General features: G+C 36.9%; 1 protein-coding gene across 1 annotated transcript; it reads right to left on the bottom strand.

Moving 5' to 3' along the window:
* Positions 1–2,914: 2,914 nt before the first annotated feature.
* On the bottom strand, positions 2,915–16,434 carry LOC139983836 (uncharacterized). The gene is made up of 11 exons (XM_071997650.1): positions 16,329–16,434; positions 15,308–15,730; positions 14,505–14,876; positions 13,549–13,641; positions 10,497–10,958; positions 9,138–9,230; positions 7,516–7,845; positions 6,639–6,896; positions 5,904–6,038; positions 4,290–4,442; positions 2,915–3,572 (listed from the first exon to the last, which is right to left on the bottom strand). Exons 1-11 carry the CDS (start codon positions 16,432–16,434, stop codon positions 3,436–3,438), a joined length of 2,562 nt encoding a protein of 853 aa, XP_071853751.1. The 3' UTR covers positions 2,915–3,435.
* Between the last annotated feature and the right edge of the window lie 2,462 nt (positions 16,435–18,896).

The raw sequence follows: 18,896 nt of genomic DNA, 5'->3' as shown, positions 1-18,896 counted from the left end.
TTAAGTTGGATAAAGTGTTATCGGAAATATCGGAAATAAAGGTTGATTTGCCTCAGGGCGTTCCATTACTGGCTAAATAATTTTAATATTTATGATGATGAAATTATAGGTCAAACTCACACATTTCTGTTACAAAATATGCTGATGATGCTGTGGTCTTATAATGCACAATTTCTAAGAGCTCTGTTGAAACTATAACCAAGTAAATTATCAGTGTTGTGTAAATGACATTGTTCTTACATGTGAACGCAAGAATGTAACCCAAACAGATCAAAGGAAATGTGTTTTGAAAACTGCATGAAACACAATGACGGTATCATTCTATCAAAATCGCCACGTAATATTATTATTGACGGATCTGAGTATATGTTAGAACCTTCAAACCTGAGTACTTGGAAGTGTCCATCGATAACAGTTTGACATTTTCTTGCAATGTATCACCTGTATCGTTTATAATTTAACAACACAAAAACAAAAAGCAAAACAAAATGAGATTAAATCACCATAATAATTAAATATTAATATAAATATAAATATTAAATCACCATAAAGTTTGCGGTAAAGATTATAGAAAACGTCGAACGATAGTTTTCACATGTAACTTAAAATGCATATGTTTTTTACTTGTTTTTTTTTAAATTTTTTTTAGGGAATACCCAAATCCTTCAAAAACTGCTTTACGTTGTACTTACTTTCCACAGAGGTAATCACAAATAGCAAAGTCAAAAGTCGGTGAATATCCAATTTTTATCCTGTGGAGACCAAATATCCAAGAGAGGAAAACAACAGCAAGAAAAGAAGTGATACATCGTCCTCTCCATTTCACAGTACTAAGGTATGAAGAAGCAAACATGCTCTTGCTCCTTTCTAATTTGAGATTTTGTTTTGCTTTTTAAACTCATTGGAAGTACGTTTGAATGTGGATTTAACATCACAGTATCACTGCTGTATAACCAAAATCAAGGAAAATGAAATATCTATATAAATTTTTGCAGAATCTACTAATGTGGACCAATGTCTGTAGTATTTTGTGATAGAGGGCAACAGATAGTTTTTGATATTAGAGAATCGTATGCGTAGTGGTTTGTTATATTTTTTATTAGTTGTCGCCGTTACGATCACGGCATACCGGTTTCGCCTTATTCTAATAAACAGAACGGTCAGTGAATATGACGTCATCAAGTCTCTGCCTCCACGTATCATTCGTAGATATACAAATTGCTAATGACCACTATTGGTCATGATTGAATAAAAACAACTGATGATACTATATACTATGTCTCACTTCCTCTGTAGATTTGGGGTGGAATTCGGCAGATCAATCTTTATGGCGGAACGCGTTTTTTTCCCAGGACGAACGTGGGCATCGGCCAATCAAATCCCTGGATTCCAAACATGTGACGCTTTTTCAAAAAACATGTTGTGAATCTTTTTTCCTAGTTTTGACCCCAGATTATGAACGACAATCCTTCATTTTCATAGAAACTGGATCCCTAACCCACTTTCTAAACCCTAATCCTGATTTCAAACGAATTTGTAAATTCCAGAAAAACCTGAAACCCACGTTCGTCCTGGGAAAAAAAATACCTTGGCGGAACGTTGTTCAAATAAGTCCCGTACGTTGTAAAATATATTTACATATAAGTCATCGTTAACCGGTTTCCCTCGAAAGCCACAAAAACGTTGCATTCGGATCTTTTGTACGGTGGTGGTGGGTGGGGGGGGGGGACAAAGACCGATGCGTAAGTATGTTGCAATCGGCTCAATTCTTCGGGGGGAATGACAAAGACCGACATTTAAGTCTGTTGCAATCGGCTCAATTCTTCGGGGGGGGGGGGCAAAGACCGACACTTAAGTATGTTGCAATCGGCTCTATTCTTCGTGTGGGGGGGGGGGGAGGGTGGACGAGGGTGCATCCTCTTTATTATGTTTTTCTCAAATGTGTCAGAGTAAATACCAAGCACCAACATGGAAATATGGTTTATCATACGTTCTTATATAACCAACACGGATGCAATAAACTTTGGGTGTAAATGGTAGAGGTACAAACAATAAATAAAAACGTTTAGAATTATTATAATGGTGGCGTTTTGGCAGATTAGTAAGATATGACGTCGCAAAATATTTGGCACAAGTAACTGGGTTGATCAAAAGCAGTTCCAGATTTAGGGCGTACCCCGGAACCCGACCTTTTAAATGACCCCAAAAACATGAAAACTAAAATTGCTCGCCTTCTCGTATAATTTCCAAATGATATATATATTGTACATGATAAAAGAACAACAATTCTCATCGCGATGCGAAGACCTGAGATGTGCTTGCGCGATATTCAATTTCACTGTAAAGAAATACCAAGCAATGCTAATACCGGTGTAACACGAAAGTGCTAACACTTATGTCTAGCGACTTTATATTATATTACTACTTATCCTTCTGCTGTGAAGATATTCAATGCGCACCAAAACCGTTAAATAATTTTAAACTTTGTAGACTTTATATTGGATTTGAGGGAATTTACATAGTTTTGTACGCTTTGATATTTTGTAGGTACATTTTATATTTTGTTCATCTTAATATTTTATAGGAACGTTTTCATATCTATGTGCATTATTATACGTCTTATTTGTTGTTTACAATTTTTAATGTTTTGAGCTTTTGTTATCAACCAATTTCCATTGTATTTTTATATGATTGGCTGAATAAATATCTATCTATTACTGCGCTGTCGTTTTCACATTACCTACTTTCAACTAAAGGAACAGATAATGTTATTATCCCAATAGCTTATGTCGAAAGAGGTACAGAATCGCCTGACTGCCCCTCCCCCCCCCTCCTCCCCTTCCCCTTAATTAGTCAAGTCCGGCCCTGAAAACATTCGTCTATTTCCTTTTTACATATTGACTCTTTTTTTTTTCTCAAAATATTGGAACTGACATGCAAAGATGTCATCAAAGTAGATAATTTAAGTGGTCTGCAGTATAGGTGGTTCGACAAAAGAAAGAAATAGTGTCCAAAATAGATTTGTCGAGCATTTGAAACCAAAAGGAAGATCATTACCATATATTGATGTGTGTCGAATTGATTATGTTTCGGTGAAATGATATCCCAATTAAGAGGATCTGCAAAGTAACAGTTTATATGTGATTCTCTATATCAAAATATTAGATATATTACGTAAGGTATTTTAAGGTATATTACATATATAAGGTATATTACGTAATTGCCGGGCATCGTTATGTATTTTCAATAAAATAAACTATATCGCCCCTCCACGTCTGTCCATGAACTATATTAGAATTGTCATGAAAACGAGTTTGAAAATAAAATACAGAATTATAAATGTGTTCGTAGAGGAGAAGAGTAGTCTAAGAGAAGAGTGGAAGTTGCGGTGGAATATATATTTCTCCAGTTTGTGGTGAATGTTTCATTTGTAAATCAATCTTGACAGTTTGGCCCAGTGAATCCTCCGGCACAGCCACTAGGACACGCCCCTGTGGCTACGTCACATTGATCAGCGCTGCTACAATGACAATCAAACTGGCACTCGAGTCCAAACTTCAAGGGAGCACAAGCTGGATTGAGAAGAAAAAGGTGGGGAAAATATCTGAGAGTATCGTAACTTTACTACGGAAAAAAGAACACATATGAAAAAATTTATAATAATAATTATACACATTTTCTTGGCTTGTTTCCCTATACACCTCACGTTTCAAGTCTATGTTGTTGTATAACCCCCCCCCCTCGACCCCTCCCCACCCCACCACCACACATCTCCCCACGGATAGGAGTCAGCAGTCAATTTGACTCTCAGACTGACAAATAAAGAAAAAAGAACAAGCGTCAAGTAAATTTCATTGCTATCCTGCACTTTCAAATCCGCCAGAGAAATTCTTATGACATTGGTTTAGAAAACAAACATGATTTTGGATCTCCAAGAATGCTCGTTGAAGCTTGATCGTATGGCCCTATCTGTTTTCATTTGAAGACCGTTTAACAGATTGAATGGCAAAACACAAAATGTCTAGGTCAAAGATCAATTATTCCTTCTGATGAAGTGATTTGACAACGCAGGGAGGAATAAATATTGTTTTATTTAATAGACTGTGTAGAATAAATTCAGAGATATTTGCAGCAGACTCAAAGTAAGACAAATAAAATCTTTCTGCAGGGAAGTTTACTCGTTTATCGTATATGCTATTAAAGGGATTAAAAGATTAGTCGATTAAGAGATTTAACGAGTATTGACAAGACAATGGCGTTTGTTTTAATATACTCGAGATTACGCTTACGTTGGTCGCAGTTACTTCCGGTCCATCCTGGCATACACATACATCCCCCGGGATCAGGTAAACAGAACTGAAGATATTTACATCCGGTCGACGATAAGCCAAGTCCAGGACAAGTGAGGCCTACATTTCTTCCGATCGTGTCTCTCGATAACACTGCGAAACAAAGAACAGCATAAATGTGTTAATTAAAGATTAATGAATAATGTAATAATTATAGTTTAAAGTAGCCTTATCAGTGAAGTACATGCACGGCATAGCAACTGCATGTGATGCATGGGAGGGGGAAGGGGGGGTAGTTTTCTGCAGTTACAGTTATTCATGTACTAATGTTACCCAATCATAAGAGTGGCATGCTCCCTGTGACGTCACTTATGGTATAATATCAGCTGTGTTTGATAGCGTCGCACTTGTGCTCACAACAAGCTCTCTTAACATTTATTACGCAAATCACACACATATATCTCTCGGCTGATGTCTCCTCATTACAAAACAAAAAATGGAATATTCAAGCATTTATTTAGCAATGGGAAAGTTCAATGTACACTACATGGTGGATGCAAGATCTTACCTCTTTCTATACCTAGCTATTATAATTGAATACATGTACAGATTATTCACGATATAGGCTATATCCCACGTGGTAGTGACAAATTACCACGTGCGTAGGCCTAAACGTACTATACATTTGTTACATTTCCTACGGTACACTTTAGCAAACACTGTAGTTACTTTATCGTGTGTTGTTTTAACACTATAATCCTTTACACTTAATTAGAGAATAAACGAGGTATTACGTCACGGAAAACACATAAAATATAGTAGAGTCACTATAAGACTGAAAGTGCGCGATACCAAGTAAATACTAATACACTGCATAAACTAAAGCTGCTACTCAAAGAGTTTCACGCACTTACGTGTATTTGCAGGCGATCACCAGGAATCTGAACTACAACGCTATGAGGCTATTTTTAAATTTTAAAACGGTTGAGTGATTTGGTTTGTTACCATGGCGATGTAGTTCAGCTGCCTGATGATCGCGGTAATACACCTACGTGTGTGAATTCTCTGAGTAGCAGCGTTATTCATGCCGAGTATGTATAACTATTTATATATATATAATTGAAATCGTAATGAGTTGGAAAATCAAGAACAGTGAGAAAACGTCCAGCCTCCACCGGGATTCGAACCCGGTCTCCCGTTTCATATGTGGACACCCTAACCACTAGGCTATGGACGCTGATTGTACGTCCAGAGGTTCGAAACCGGTAAGGAAGGTCGTAATTCCACTGTAGGAGTTTGTCACCTGTATCGAACATATATATTATTATTATTAATTTTTTTTTACAAAGCCTGTCCGTTCTTCCCCGCAACGAAAAAATTGCAACTTATGTATAGCCGAGAAGTATTTAATTCTACTGAAACCCGGCCAATGCACTCTGAACAAAAGAAACGATTTAATGGCTAAATGCTGACACCAGAACAAATATGCACAGTCTTACTATAGGCACTGACGAATACACACGTATATTGTACGTGTGCATGAAACAGTCTGTCTGTTATATCAGGATGACGGTATAAATGAACTAAAAGACGGAAAGCAATAAGTCCACTTACATTCACCGCAGTCACTACCTCCATAGGCCGGCGGGCAGATACACGTTCCGTAAATGTCACTGCAAGTTCCCCCATTCTTACATACCGGACAGTTCAATTTACAATCAGGGGGACCATAAAATTGATTTGGGCAAGCTGCGAATGTATGAAAGTGAACCTTTCTAAGTTAACAGACATGTTAAATCACTCTTGCATATCAAATGAGGAATTAAATTCCCACGATCTATTTTACTGATGCCAAAAGGCACAGTAGGCAAGGAAAGGGCGCCAAATGAAAATACTTATATAATAACAGTTTACATCTCACAAGACACAACAGCAAAACTATAGGTTAACGGTATATGTCCAATGGTAATAAGTGAGTCAAAAGTTTTTATTTCTGTTCTTCACTTATAGTTTCGAAACAACTTTTTTTCGTCATGGCTGCACTGCAGTGATATCGAATGGGGTGCCTTTGCCTACCTCAGGTATTTGAGATAGTGGTCAGATGGTGGGGCATACGCTCTCGTCCGTCGGATGGGGACGTTAAATTGGCGGTCTAGGGAGCAGGAATGGGAGCGAATTCACACTCCTGCCTCGTTATCCTCTGAACACTTGTCGAAAAGAGAAGGCTTGAACTAAGCCGGTGTGTATCCACGATCTAACACGGATAGGGTCTCAAATGAGCTACTGTAAGGATTCCTGATCCTTAGGTCTCTAAACTAAACTAAACTTATCTTTAACAAAGTGACTTACATCGTACAATGAGTCGGTATACGACGACGTCATAGTCTACCCCGTTCTCTCCGCGAATGAAACACTCGTAAATACCATCGTCATATGTTTGAATATTCATGATCGTGATAGAAGGCCGCCCACTCCATTTCTGTTTGACTTTTCCGTTAAATCGCCAACGTAGATCTTTTTCTGACGTGCAATGGTCAACAGATAACGTCACTTCCGGGTCATCAACACTCACTGTTTTCGTGAACCGACCGACAGGGGTTAGATGTTCTTAAAATTCAATGAGAGAGCAACATCTTTGTGAAGCAAGTATCTAAATGTTACTCATCTTATTATGGTCAGTTCGAGCATTATAGGTGTACCTATATACGACTCTGAAACTGCTTTTAAGCTGTAATAAAATATAAATAAAAGCATATTGGTTTTATCAAGTTTAAACTCTATTTCATTCTGATTTTTCCTTGTAATTATTATTTTCTTAAGGAAGTTGAAGACCGTGCCTTGCTACAGTTGTGAATGTTATACCGTATCTATTTATTTTCATGAGAAAGTATTTTCAGAAACAAAGATAACGGAAAGTAAGAAATTGAATGACCTTTGAACATCTAGTATTTCTTTCTATTCTCTCTAGCATCTGTACATGCTATGACATAAAAAATATAAGAAACCATTATTGTTTACTGTCTATCCTAACTAATTCATTGTATTTACATTCATAGATAGTTCTCCTATTCTTGCTGTAATTGACAGAGGGAAGGGCCACATGTTAAACAATCCACGGCACGTCCCTATTGTAGGGTATTGAAAGCCGGGGGGGGGGGTGTAACGAGATAAACATATGATGAACCTAACTCTAAGCCATGATAAACGTGGTTTGGTGTATTTATACCTGAAACAGGATTCACAATTGTTGGTATTTCAAGAGGATCGATAAAGTCATCTCCGGCAAAGAGGCAGGAAACTACACCAAACCTGGAGGATGATTTCTTGTCACAGACTGCAGGAAGTGATAAAACTCTCCCGTAATCCTTTACAGTGTCAAACGCATCTCGTGGGAGGGATTGGAGGAAGTTCGAATTTTTCAAGCGGTATAGGTCAAAGGTGAAAGCATTTGGTGAGAAGGTATTGGTTCCTGCGATTGCATGTACTTCCACTGGGTATGCATAGTGTGGTGGGACGTACTGGTTCTTTACAACACAGGTGTAGTCTGGGGGTATAGCTGAATAATTGGGGAGGAAGAAGAAAGAGGTTAAAGTACTACGGGCACCTATATAGCTAATTATTCCATGTATATTCAGTACATTTGTTGTGTGTGATAATCTCATTCAAAATCCGCGTTGCCAAGATATACTAAATTAATATAGATTTGAAAGTTTTGATAAATCTGGTCATCTCATTAAGTATGTGCAAACTATGAAGTGGAGTGTTTCACTCATCAAAAGTTCTTATTTCTAGGCCTTAAATAAGTTAACCCCTAAATTCAAGCCCATATATATCATTTGAATGTTGGGATATAACTCTTTTCAAAGAAGACAATAAAATATTTCAAAAGATTGCATTAAGCCACAAACCTGTGTTCATGTCCTCAGTTGAAACGAAGGTTGGAAAAACAAAGAAATAACATAACAGAAAATTTACCGATGGTATTACCTACTATCTGCATCTACCCCTGTCTCTCAAATTAAAGTTTCAACCAGGACACTTTGAACATTTCCTCGAAACAATTAATTATTCACCACTGCAGATGAATCCGTAACCTGGTACTATTGCCCGTCGGGCTATAGGTGTTCACTGTGAAGGCTAATTTTATTTTTCAATTATTACGCACTACGATCTATGCATTGATCGCGCATGCGCACAATTAATATTTTGCGCTACCTGTGTGTTGACCAGCACGGGACAAAATGTTATTTTCTGATTGTCTTTTTATTCGCGTGTTCTCTGCGGATTGTGCCAAACATTTTGGTAACAGTATACATCGCCATGAATTGTGTGTTTGTTAACTACGTAATATTACCAAAATAGATTGTAGAATCAGGGATCGGTTGGTTGTTTTAAATGAAATTCAAAACGTGAGCCTTAATCGATGGTATCCAAATGATATCGAAAAGTATTGTTTTTTATTAAAGGAATTTTCGGGTTGAGATGAAATATTTGTCTAAATCGCAACTTTTGATGAAATCCTGATCTCGTTGCGGTGCTATCGTGTTATGACTTTCACTGGCCATAATTATACAGAATATATGAATCGTATCAATTATTTAATAACACATTATAAGGCATCAATATATATCACTACCGAAATAACTATAATTACTTTATGGTGCAATTGTTCAAAATCATTTTCAGAATATTATAAAATAAGCTATAATGATATATCATAAAGCTGGGTGGTACCATCACGCATGTGATCATTGTATGGCTTTCGTTAGCTGAGAATGTGAACAAACATTATTACGATAGCAATTAAGCCTATACCTGGTATACTGTTGGTTAACTGTATTGACTTACTCTGCTCGCAAAACTCCCCTTGAAATCCGGGGTCACACGATGAGCAGAACGCGGTACATCTTCCACCGTTTAGACATGGTTCTGAGCAATTTCCTGTGACGTCAAACAAATCATTTTAATTTGGATGTGTTGTAGATCTTTAGAAGCATTACAAACATATATAACCAGTGCAGGTTGTCTTTCCATATCACTATTAATGTATATGACCCTTTAAACATATGCTGCCTTTGACTGGACTATTTAGTATAACATACAGACCATTGGATAAGTTCCTCAGTTGCAACAGAAACTCATTAGTTATAAACTTAACCGTTCTTATATAGCCCCCAAACCAACCTGCTTTAAATTGCTTTAGACATTTGCAAGAATTAACTGGTTCTGAATATCATTCAAGACCACTGGTTCTGTGGTTCATTTAAGGGAGTTAAAAGAAACATGTGTTTGATAATTTATTAGGCGTTATCAAACGATGGATTTACATTAACAGTTTTGGCTTTTCAGAGGATTAGCATATCTTCAAGTTGAAACAACATTACAACATTTTAACATTACAACATTAGAGTATTCTGTCTATGTTAACAAGTTTCTTTAAACTGACGGTTAAATCTATAAAGTGGTGATTATGACATTGGTCCCCAAAATGGAAAAGAAAAGTCTTTCGGTTATACCAATTAGGTAATGGCTCGTTTCATTTCTATTATTTCCTTTGTTTTTAGTGGTGGCACTTATGCAATTCTGTGATAAACTTTAATCAAATTACCGTATTATGTTCTCTTGCTTCATAAGTCTTCTCACGTCACCCATTGTTCTACTTAGGGGCGGTACCTAAGTTGACGTCTTCAAGTGATGATGTGATTTTATATGGATTTCAATGTTGTTTTCATGTTAAAGTTGATGTTATTTTGAAACATCTATTTGTATTATTTCGGAGCCACTGCCAAGAATTCGTTCGGCAAAGTACGAAGGTACACACTTACTGTTAATTAGTTTATAATTAATAGAAATAAGATTTTACAAAATGCAAATACTATGTGAATAATGTTAAATATTCCAGTAGGCTGAAAGGTGATAAATATTAAAAATATTGTTTTATTGTTAGTAATAACTCATAAAAATTCTCCACCATAAAACTTATAGTTGCATTGGTAGATTATTCATTTTCACTCTAACTTACTTGTATGAGTATCTCCATATAATCACTAGAAATTGTTGTTCAATGCCGAAATTTGCTACAGAGGGAGTTAAAACATAAACAGAAGAGAATGACATTTCTCGTACAATTCTATCTACCGCCACTACTACTAGTAGACAACCAAGGAAACTAAGGAGGTAACAGAAAATAAAATAACAAACACTTACCGGAATCAAGTAAGTGAACTTCGAATCTTACGCCAGGGAAAGTAGCAAAGTCCCCTGCTCCAGAATATCTGATTTGAACTAAATGCGAGTCTAAAATGATGGGGCTATCTAACAATGAAAACGTAGTGAGGTCTCTGGTATACGGGAGTGTCACTGAGGACGATGAAAATCGCATGAGATAATCCAGCGATCTTCCATCGTTATACACAACTTCGAATGTATCCCCATTATCAAGTTGAAAATCGCGAATTATCAATGCGAACTTGGATGTGGGTTCACCGACGAAGTCCCACTGACACGATACAGAAGCGCCAGTGGCACCGAAATAAAAACCCGTCACCAAGTTTGCATTTGCATTGGAGGAATCTTGTGTCAGGGTGATTGTCGTGGCAGGTCCACAAAGCTGGTCAGTCGGAATATCGGCATTTGATGTCGGTGGAGTCAACACAATGAAGTCAGTACCTGCATGAGGAAATGATATAATTAGAACCTAATAATAATTTCATATAATATTAATTAAAATAATATATGATGTGATTTCTTCTTTTCTTTATTTTCCCCGTTTGATAAATACTCTAAATATTGCCTCAGACCTCAGTTACTACTTTACAAAGTATAGGCCTACATCTTGGACAGATTATACTTAAGCATTTAATACTAATTTCTTACAATATATTATAAAATAAAAAAATTATAATTATAATAAAAAATTATAATAAAAAATAAAAAATATTACAATTTTTTTGCTGCCTTTTTTTGGGGGGGTTGGGTTGGGTCGGGGGGGGGGGGGTCAAGTACACCCATTAGGACTATTTCAGTAGAATTCATTCATCTAATATATATCACCATTCCTTTTCCCTACCTATTTGACAGATTATATATAAAAAATTAATACTAATTACTTACAATATATTAAATAAGCTAAAATATCAAAATTATTTGATGCCTTTTTTTTGGGGGGGGGGGGATGGTCAAGTACACCCATTAGGACTATTTCAGTTGAATCCTTTCATCTAATATATATCACCGTTCCTTCTCCCTAAACTTGACCTTCCCTTTCAAATATTCCTTACCTTTTACACCATATGAAATGAAAGGACCTAGTTTATTTTGTGCTATAGCTTCATTGAGTGAAGCTTGGTCCACACCTTTCTATTATTACCGTACCTTGATTACTCAATCGGAAAGGATTATAATAAAATATAGTGTGCACGGCCTTGAACTTGAATTAAACAAAGACCTTTTCTTTTGCGTTCACAATTATTTGATTACACCAATTATTCTATCTTACTAAATTATATTTTTTCTATATGGTTGCGTTAGGAGACCCCACCCACACAGACCGGGTGGTTTATAGTTTGCTGATACTATTTTCAACCAATTTATTTTAAACTACTTCGTCGCGGCTCAACGTAACAGATAATATGCAATTACCTGGTTGCATGCGTTATTATTATTACCCTAACAGGTCACGTGGAAAATCGTGCTATTCCGAACCATTTAATCAATTTTGCTTTGCTTTGCTTTGAGTTCACAACTATACAGACCAATTGGGTTTCTTTCCGGCCAAATACTGCATAGGCGTATCAGTTTGACAAACGATTGTATATGTTAATTAAATATGATTTTCTCGTAGGTCAAAGTCAAAGTATTAATTATGATTTTCTCGTAGGTCAAAGTATAAATTAAATACAATAGTTTCTCTGTTAGTTAAATTATCTTCAACCTGCTTCCTATAGGAAAACTGTATGAAGTTGCCACAATATTCTAGATTGTTATTACAAATAGAATATCATAATAAGTTGACAAAGATTTCAAAATGTTAACCATAACTCAAGAGTTTCTAGCCATTCACTCGCTGCTTAATATCTATTTAAAAGAAAGCATGTAACTGCCATAGTGTTGAAACAGAACGATATCACAAAATAATGACAAAATAATCAGATATTTCGTGAGATTGTTTATTTACTGACTTGAAGTAATCTTGTTAACGGAGGATTAAACCCTAAAATAACAAACATATACAATAACAAAGTGAAGGACATGTGACTCGATGAATGTCATATGTAGACTGTTCAAGTGTTGGAAGAAACATTAAGTCTGTGATATCTCCCAAATTCTGCATCAGATTTTTCTTATCTGTTCATGGCAGTTATCTCTACTTTTGCGCTCCAAAAGAGATAGTTCGGTCTCCTTAAAACCTTGTGGTCACCCATACTCATAGCTGGTACAGCAACTATACTGTTCACGTCCCACAACCGTGCATCAGTAATTACTACTTTGTGTTCGTTACACGGTAACATGTGTTACAGGTGGGGTGGCACTATAACATCTGCAAATCTGTTAACTTGTTCCTATGTAAGACAGAGATCTGCGCGACTGGACAAGGAGTCTATGAAAGTGAAAATGCCTACGAGATGAAGTAAAGGAGGAACGGTGCCGCTTGATTCCCGTTCACACCTCTCTTTAAAAAAACGCCAATTCGTCATGCCGAGAACGAAGAAAGGCCATGTTTAGGTTTAACCGAATGCCTTCTTATAGCATAAAACGACTAGCTAAGTACTTAGCTAAAAATGGGCATAAGATTATTGGAATGTAACTTTCTTGTGTATTTGTGTATTTTTTTTTCAAACCTATGATGTCATCAGCTCATAGTGATATAACGTTCTACATTTTCTCACACATAAATATATGTGAGGAAATTATTGATTACGTAATGAACAAATTTCAACTCTGAACATTTTGTCGGCTAGAAGTAATATTATTTAATATCAAACCTAGGCTACATTTATATCATATCTATATCAACATATATAGTTCTATATAGCAACCTTATAAATAATAGATATGGCACCCGGCGGTTGAGAATAACTTGTAACATTCTTGGTTAACTTATTTACTTTCTTAATTCTTGTTGTATTGTTTACTCGCTTTCCAATAAGCGGCTCGTTCTTGAAATGTTAATATTATGGCGATTTTTTTTCTTTTTCTCAAACGTCTTTATACAATAAAGAAACCTTTCCCAGGAGAGATAAAAAAAATGTTAACATACTTCCATCAACTTGACACCGTGAGCCTCCGTTAACTGTAGAGCATGCGCATTGGTCGGTATTAGTTCCACGTCCGCTACACGTGGGTATGACATCTGGCGAAACAAGAAAGTCAGTATAGCTTAATTCATATTCTTATATAATAAGGAAATATTCCATCTGCTATTGTTTGTCATTTGCATTAATGTAAAGGAAAGTTTTACCCTGCAGCGAGTAGACTAAGCACAATTTTCTCTTTTTATCATCAGCTGTAGATGTCACAAAACCTTCAATGACGTACAATTAATTAATAAAACATATCCCATACCACACGAGAGCTGCAGCAGTTGCCAATTCTGACGGGACTAGAGTCTCAATTTGGATAGCGAAAAGGAGAGAGCTAAGTAAAAATATAGCATCTGACTACCATGACTTGAAACTTACACTGCCTCTATAGTGCTATGAAACGTTGATAATTCACCAACCTGCCAGAACTACCAAACGGAACAAGAATCACAACTTTGTAGCCAAGTGACTCAACTGTTAAAGTTTAGGTCTAAAAAATAAAATCCCTAGTGGGCTCTTAACCCTCTGATTGTGAATGTTAAGCCTGTAAGTAATACTAGTAGATATACTAAAATTATAACGTAACTCATCTCAAAACTTGTTCATTGACTGACTGATATACGAACAATATAGAAGTTCCGTCGACATATGATATCTGCGCAGTATTTTGTCTAACATGGGACTCCACTTCACCGAACCAAAGGAACCACTCTCCCCGCTTTATCAAATACTTCGTCCCTCTCTTGTTCTGCTACAAGTTCCCTGCTGTAACCTGATTCCGACCATTGGCGCCACAACACCCCTCCCCTCCCCCTCGTCGCCCCCGTCCCCCCCCCCCGTACCTTCAACACCGCGCCATTGAAAACATGTACACGTATCTAGTACACCGTTGCGATTACTGGGCACAACTCACCTGCATATGTTACTCGAGCGAATATACCTTGTAGGCTGCCAATCGGTAAATTCTGGAACGCAAACTGAAGAGCATTTGTTCCAGACTCGAAAGATTGGAACGCTACAGAGGTATCTGTAACCGAGAAACTGCGGAGGATCCTTGGATTGGCAGCATCAGTTATATCATAGATATAGAGATAATCCTGATAGTCTATTAGCTGAAAACTGACAAACTCTACGATAAGTTGAGTATTAGCTGGACTGGTAACTGTATAAAAACACAGTATCCCAGAACCATAAAACAACGGATAGTTGGGAGTGTGAACGGCTGTCACCGGATAGGTATCTGTTAGTTCAACAGCTTCTGTTGATAAACATGCTTCAACAGCAGCTGTATGGAGAGAAAAAAAGAGAGGAATCGTTTTAAAATACAGCTTTCATGATTGAAGAATTAATAGTTCTAGTGATTTATGCTGAAATTATGTTACGTACTATTCCGCTTGGGAAATATTGGTATTGCACTTATAAGCGATACGTTCCCGGTTTTTGAAATATGTTTAAGTCGAGTCTCAGCGGAATGCAACAATATTTATTGTATGCCGGATTTTGTGTGACATCACAGCTTTCCCATTTCTGAAGTTCGATTGAGAGCCGATAGTAGTTAAAATATGCACAGTAACGAAGAGAACTATAGTTACGGAAGCAACGTACGTGGTAAATATGGTGTCTGGAATCATCATCATCGTTTTGAGCAATATATATACTGCCGATTCACCCCATCTTTTAAGCAAAATAAAAGAGTAAAATAAAAGTCAACATTACCAGCGAGAGAAAACGTAAGCCGTATTCTGAGTCCCCTTCTGCAATATTGATGTTTATTAGGCAGGAATCCAACTCGCAAACGCCTCGTTCTGATACTGAACGGCGGAAATGATCGTGCATTGTATGCGTCTTCGTCGCCATCGAAGATGCTGATGAAACTATTCGGGAAAAACCCGTTGACCTGTAGACGTAAATTATCCCCAGGTTCACCGTCAAAATCTAAGACCTCCGCTACAACTGATGTCCTAAAGTTAAACCGTGAGTTAAACTGCCATTCGCAAGAGGTGCCCGGATATCCGTTCGGGTAACCGATGGTATCTATGATGACTTCCTGACAAGTCGAGGAAGAGCTATCAGAGTTGATAACGTATGAGGTGCCGCTCCCAGGGGCTGGGCAACCCAAACCACTGCAGACAATCGGACCTGTTGATTAACGATACAAATTAAGTAGAATAAGCAAAACAACTTTATGAGGTTTGAAGCTTTCAAAATATTGTTGGAAACCTATATATATATATATATATATATTGAATGTGTAGCAAGTGGTTACAGATATATTGTAAATCAGTAAAGAATAACACACCAGAAAAATTCCACTTCACGACCGGTTTCGTCCTTTTGGGACTCATCAGGCGAAGGTAGGAATCGAACCACGGATGTTCGTGTCACGAACCGAAGTCCGTACCACTCGACCACAGTGATTCTACTGGTGTGTTAAAGCGTATAAATTGGCTTAGAATAACTGTCATTAAGTTCATATCAAGATATAAATATATATAAATATATTTAACAAAAAATTGCTAAATAGATATATAGATTTATAATAAACTATATTGATGACAAACTACATGACACGTAACGATTCAGGTTATTAGATCATCGTTACTTCAATGGGGCCAAATAGTAAATTAAGGGGCCTATATAGTCTGCCATGGTGGTAAAGACTGGCAGACTAATATTACATAATTACAATAATATTAATCTTTCAATCACAGTTTATAGAACACTGAATACTACTTACATACTGTCAAGTCACAGTTACCAGACACAATGTTCCTTGTTAGTATAGAAGCACAGTAAATAATGGTGAAGACCGTGCGGGCTATCATGGTACCATAAGCAGGCATGGTTATAACAACAAACTGGAGTATAGGCTGTATACACTCTGGCCGCGGGCTTAATATATATATATATAGAAAGTCATTGGTCAAGTGGAGAATATGGTCATCGGAACGTAGTTATCGATCTCTATTATATATCATTTGGTTTATAAAGTTCTTGACCAGCGTTCCGTAACGTGTACCTGATTGATACGAAAGTTAGCCCTTTGATAAAACCATGGCAAAATTTGTTGTTGAAATTATTCGGTTGTTACAAATGCTACCCGCTGGTAAAAATCCCTTTTAATAGACTTTTATGTCAGTTGTCATAAAATAGGTTGATCTTCAACTATTTTACTGATTGTTTTTCTATTCTTTCCTTTTTTAAGTGAGGAATCCATATACAACCCCTGCAGCGATTCGTTGACAGTTGCAATATGTACTTAAAAGGGGGTACGAAATGGTCGAAAGAGGTGGCATTGTTGCATATATAGTGTGACTACATAAGTATGAATTTAGGCTTCCCGAGAATGAACTTCACATTGTTATGTGAACTGAGACCCTCTTTAGCTGCATATATGTTAAGCATCTGTATATATATATATATATATATATATATATATATATATATATATATATATATATATATATATATATATATATATATATCTGTATATATATATATATATATATATATATATATATATGTATGTATATATATATATATATATATATATATCAGTAATCAGAGGGCAATTAATGCGATATAATATGATAAATTATATTGTTAACTCAGGTTTCTTGAGAGTTTTTTTTTTATGTAGGTGTAAGAAATTACAACAACAACAAAATGATATAAGACAAATTTATGGTTTTAGATTTTATTACGAATGCAAATAGCTGTGTGCAAAACATAGAACAAATTCAGTCGTTTTCTCCTTGCTCAAATATTTGCATCAATCCTTCAAATATAACATGAGTCATTTCCACGATACTCTGCAACAATATAGTGTACTCAGACCAGGGAGTTGTTCTGTTCCATAACAACTCCCTGCTCAGACTGAGGATTGCGAGTCAATTGAGTCACTGCATAGTACAGGGTTGTCCAACCTACGGCCCGCGGGCCACAGTCCGGCCCGCCGCAGGGTTGCGTCCGGCCTGCCAGAGATGCTCTACGGTGCGAAATTTTAGTGAGCAGATTTATTGATAACAATTTGAAGCTATATAATCAATCATTCGAACCTTGTGGGTCCAAAAAACTACATACAGGTCAGTTTGTGTGACACTCTCTCAGCGGAGGAGGGTGGGGGGGGGGGCGGCTGAACTGTATTCATCTGTTTTATCAGGAAGGAAAATAGATCAGTGCGCTCCGCGCGCAGTGCTCACATTTTGTTGCCTTGGGCTTCGGGCAAAAAATCGAAAATCGAGCGTAGGGTTCATGCGGCCCCCTCCTTCATCATAATCATTCCATGTGGCCCTCCTCTGCAAAAGGTTGGACAACCCTGGCATAGTATCATCTGTTGCGTACTGCATTCACAAACAGGCCACTGGTAAATACCACATCGTCCAATGATTCATTGAGCTATAAATACTTGTTTACGTCATATTCACACTACTCTGTTTGAGTTGCGAAACTGTTCATCTACGCCTGTCCGACTATTCAAATCATTTACTTGAGTGAATAAGAACCGTATTCCTCTTGAATTGTTATAAATGTCAGACAGAAGTTAGAAGATCCTACGTAAGTGAAACTTATTCATGATCACCGTTGTACGTTGTTTATAAATAACCGATACCAAAGTTAACCTGAACTGCATTTGCCTGCAAATACGCAGTATTGTATAGTGCGCCTGGAGTGCTTACAGTATTAAGAAGAACTTTTCGGTTGTTGATGGTGTTACTTTCTTTTAGGCGGACAACACACCAGGGACTATATTCATATACATAGTGAGGGCGCTTGTGACAGGCTCAGAATAAGTTGCCTGCGCAGCTAGCATCTGAAACTGCAAATGTACAGAGACTACATGAAATTTGAAGTTTCAACGTCCAGTCATGTAGGTATCGTTCACTTGGCCAGTAATGCCAATATTGTAGCGCGCAAGCGCACTACAATAATACGACCTAGTCAGATTACAGCTACTAAGAAAACAATTAATATATTCCGTGGCGTCCGTAATTCTGTCGGTTGTCATGGTAATTGGTGTTGGCCTGCCCGTAAATACATCTCTTTCTGCTCTGATTACTATAGATGGGTAGCTGCAGTGATTATGTTACCATTTCATAAACTCCATGATACGATGTTCTATCGGGTTGAAGCAACGCAGCTCATACTCAAAGTCTAAGTTCTCTAAAACAAATAACGTGAAACTGCAAACTAAGGACAACTATAAAACCATAAATTCAAGTTTACTTCCATTTATTTCCTCTTAGCGTTATATTTTTTTTATACTGGTAGTATATTTCATAGACTATTCTTTATTTAAAAATAA

This window comes from Apostichopus japonicus, chromosome 16, assembly GCF_037975245.1.
Source record: "Apostichopus japonicus isolate 1M-3 chromosome 16, ASM3797524v1, whole genome shotgun sequence".
Taxonomy (NCBI): domain Eukaryota; kingdom Metazoa; phylum Echinodermata; class Holothuroidea; order Aspidochirotida; family Stichopodidae; genus Apostichopus; species Apostichopus japonicus.
The sequence above is the reverse complement of the archived record's forward strand: the minus strand, read 5'-3'. Positions and strand labels throughout refer to the sequence as shown.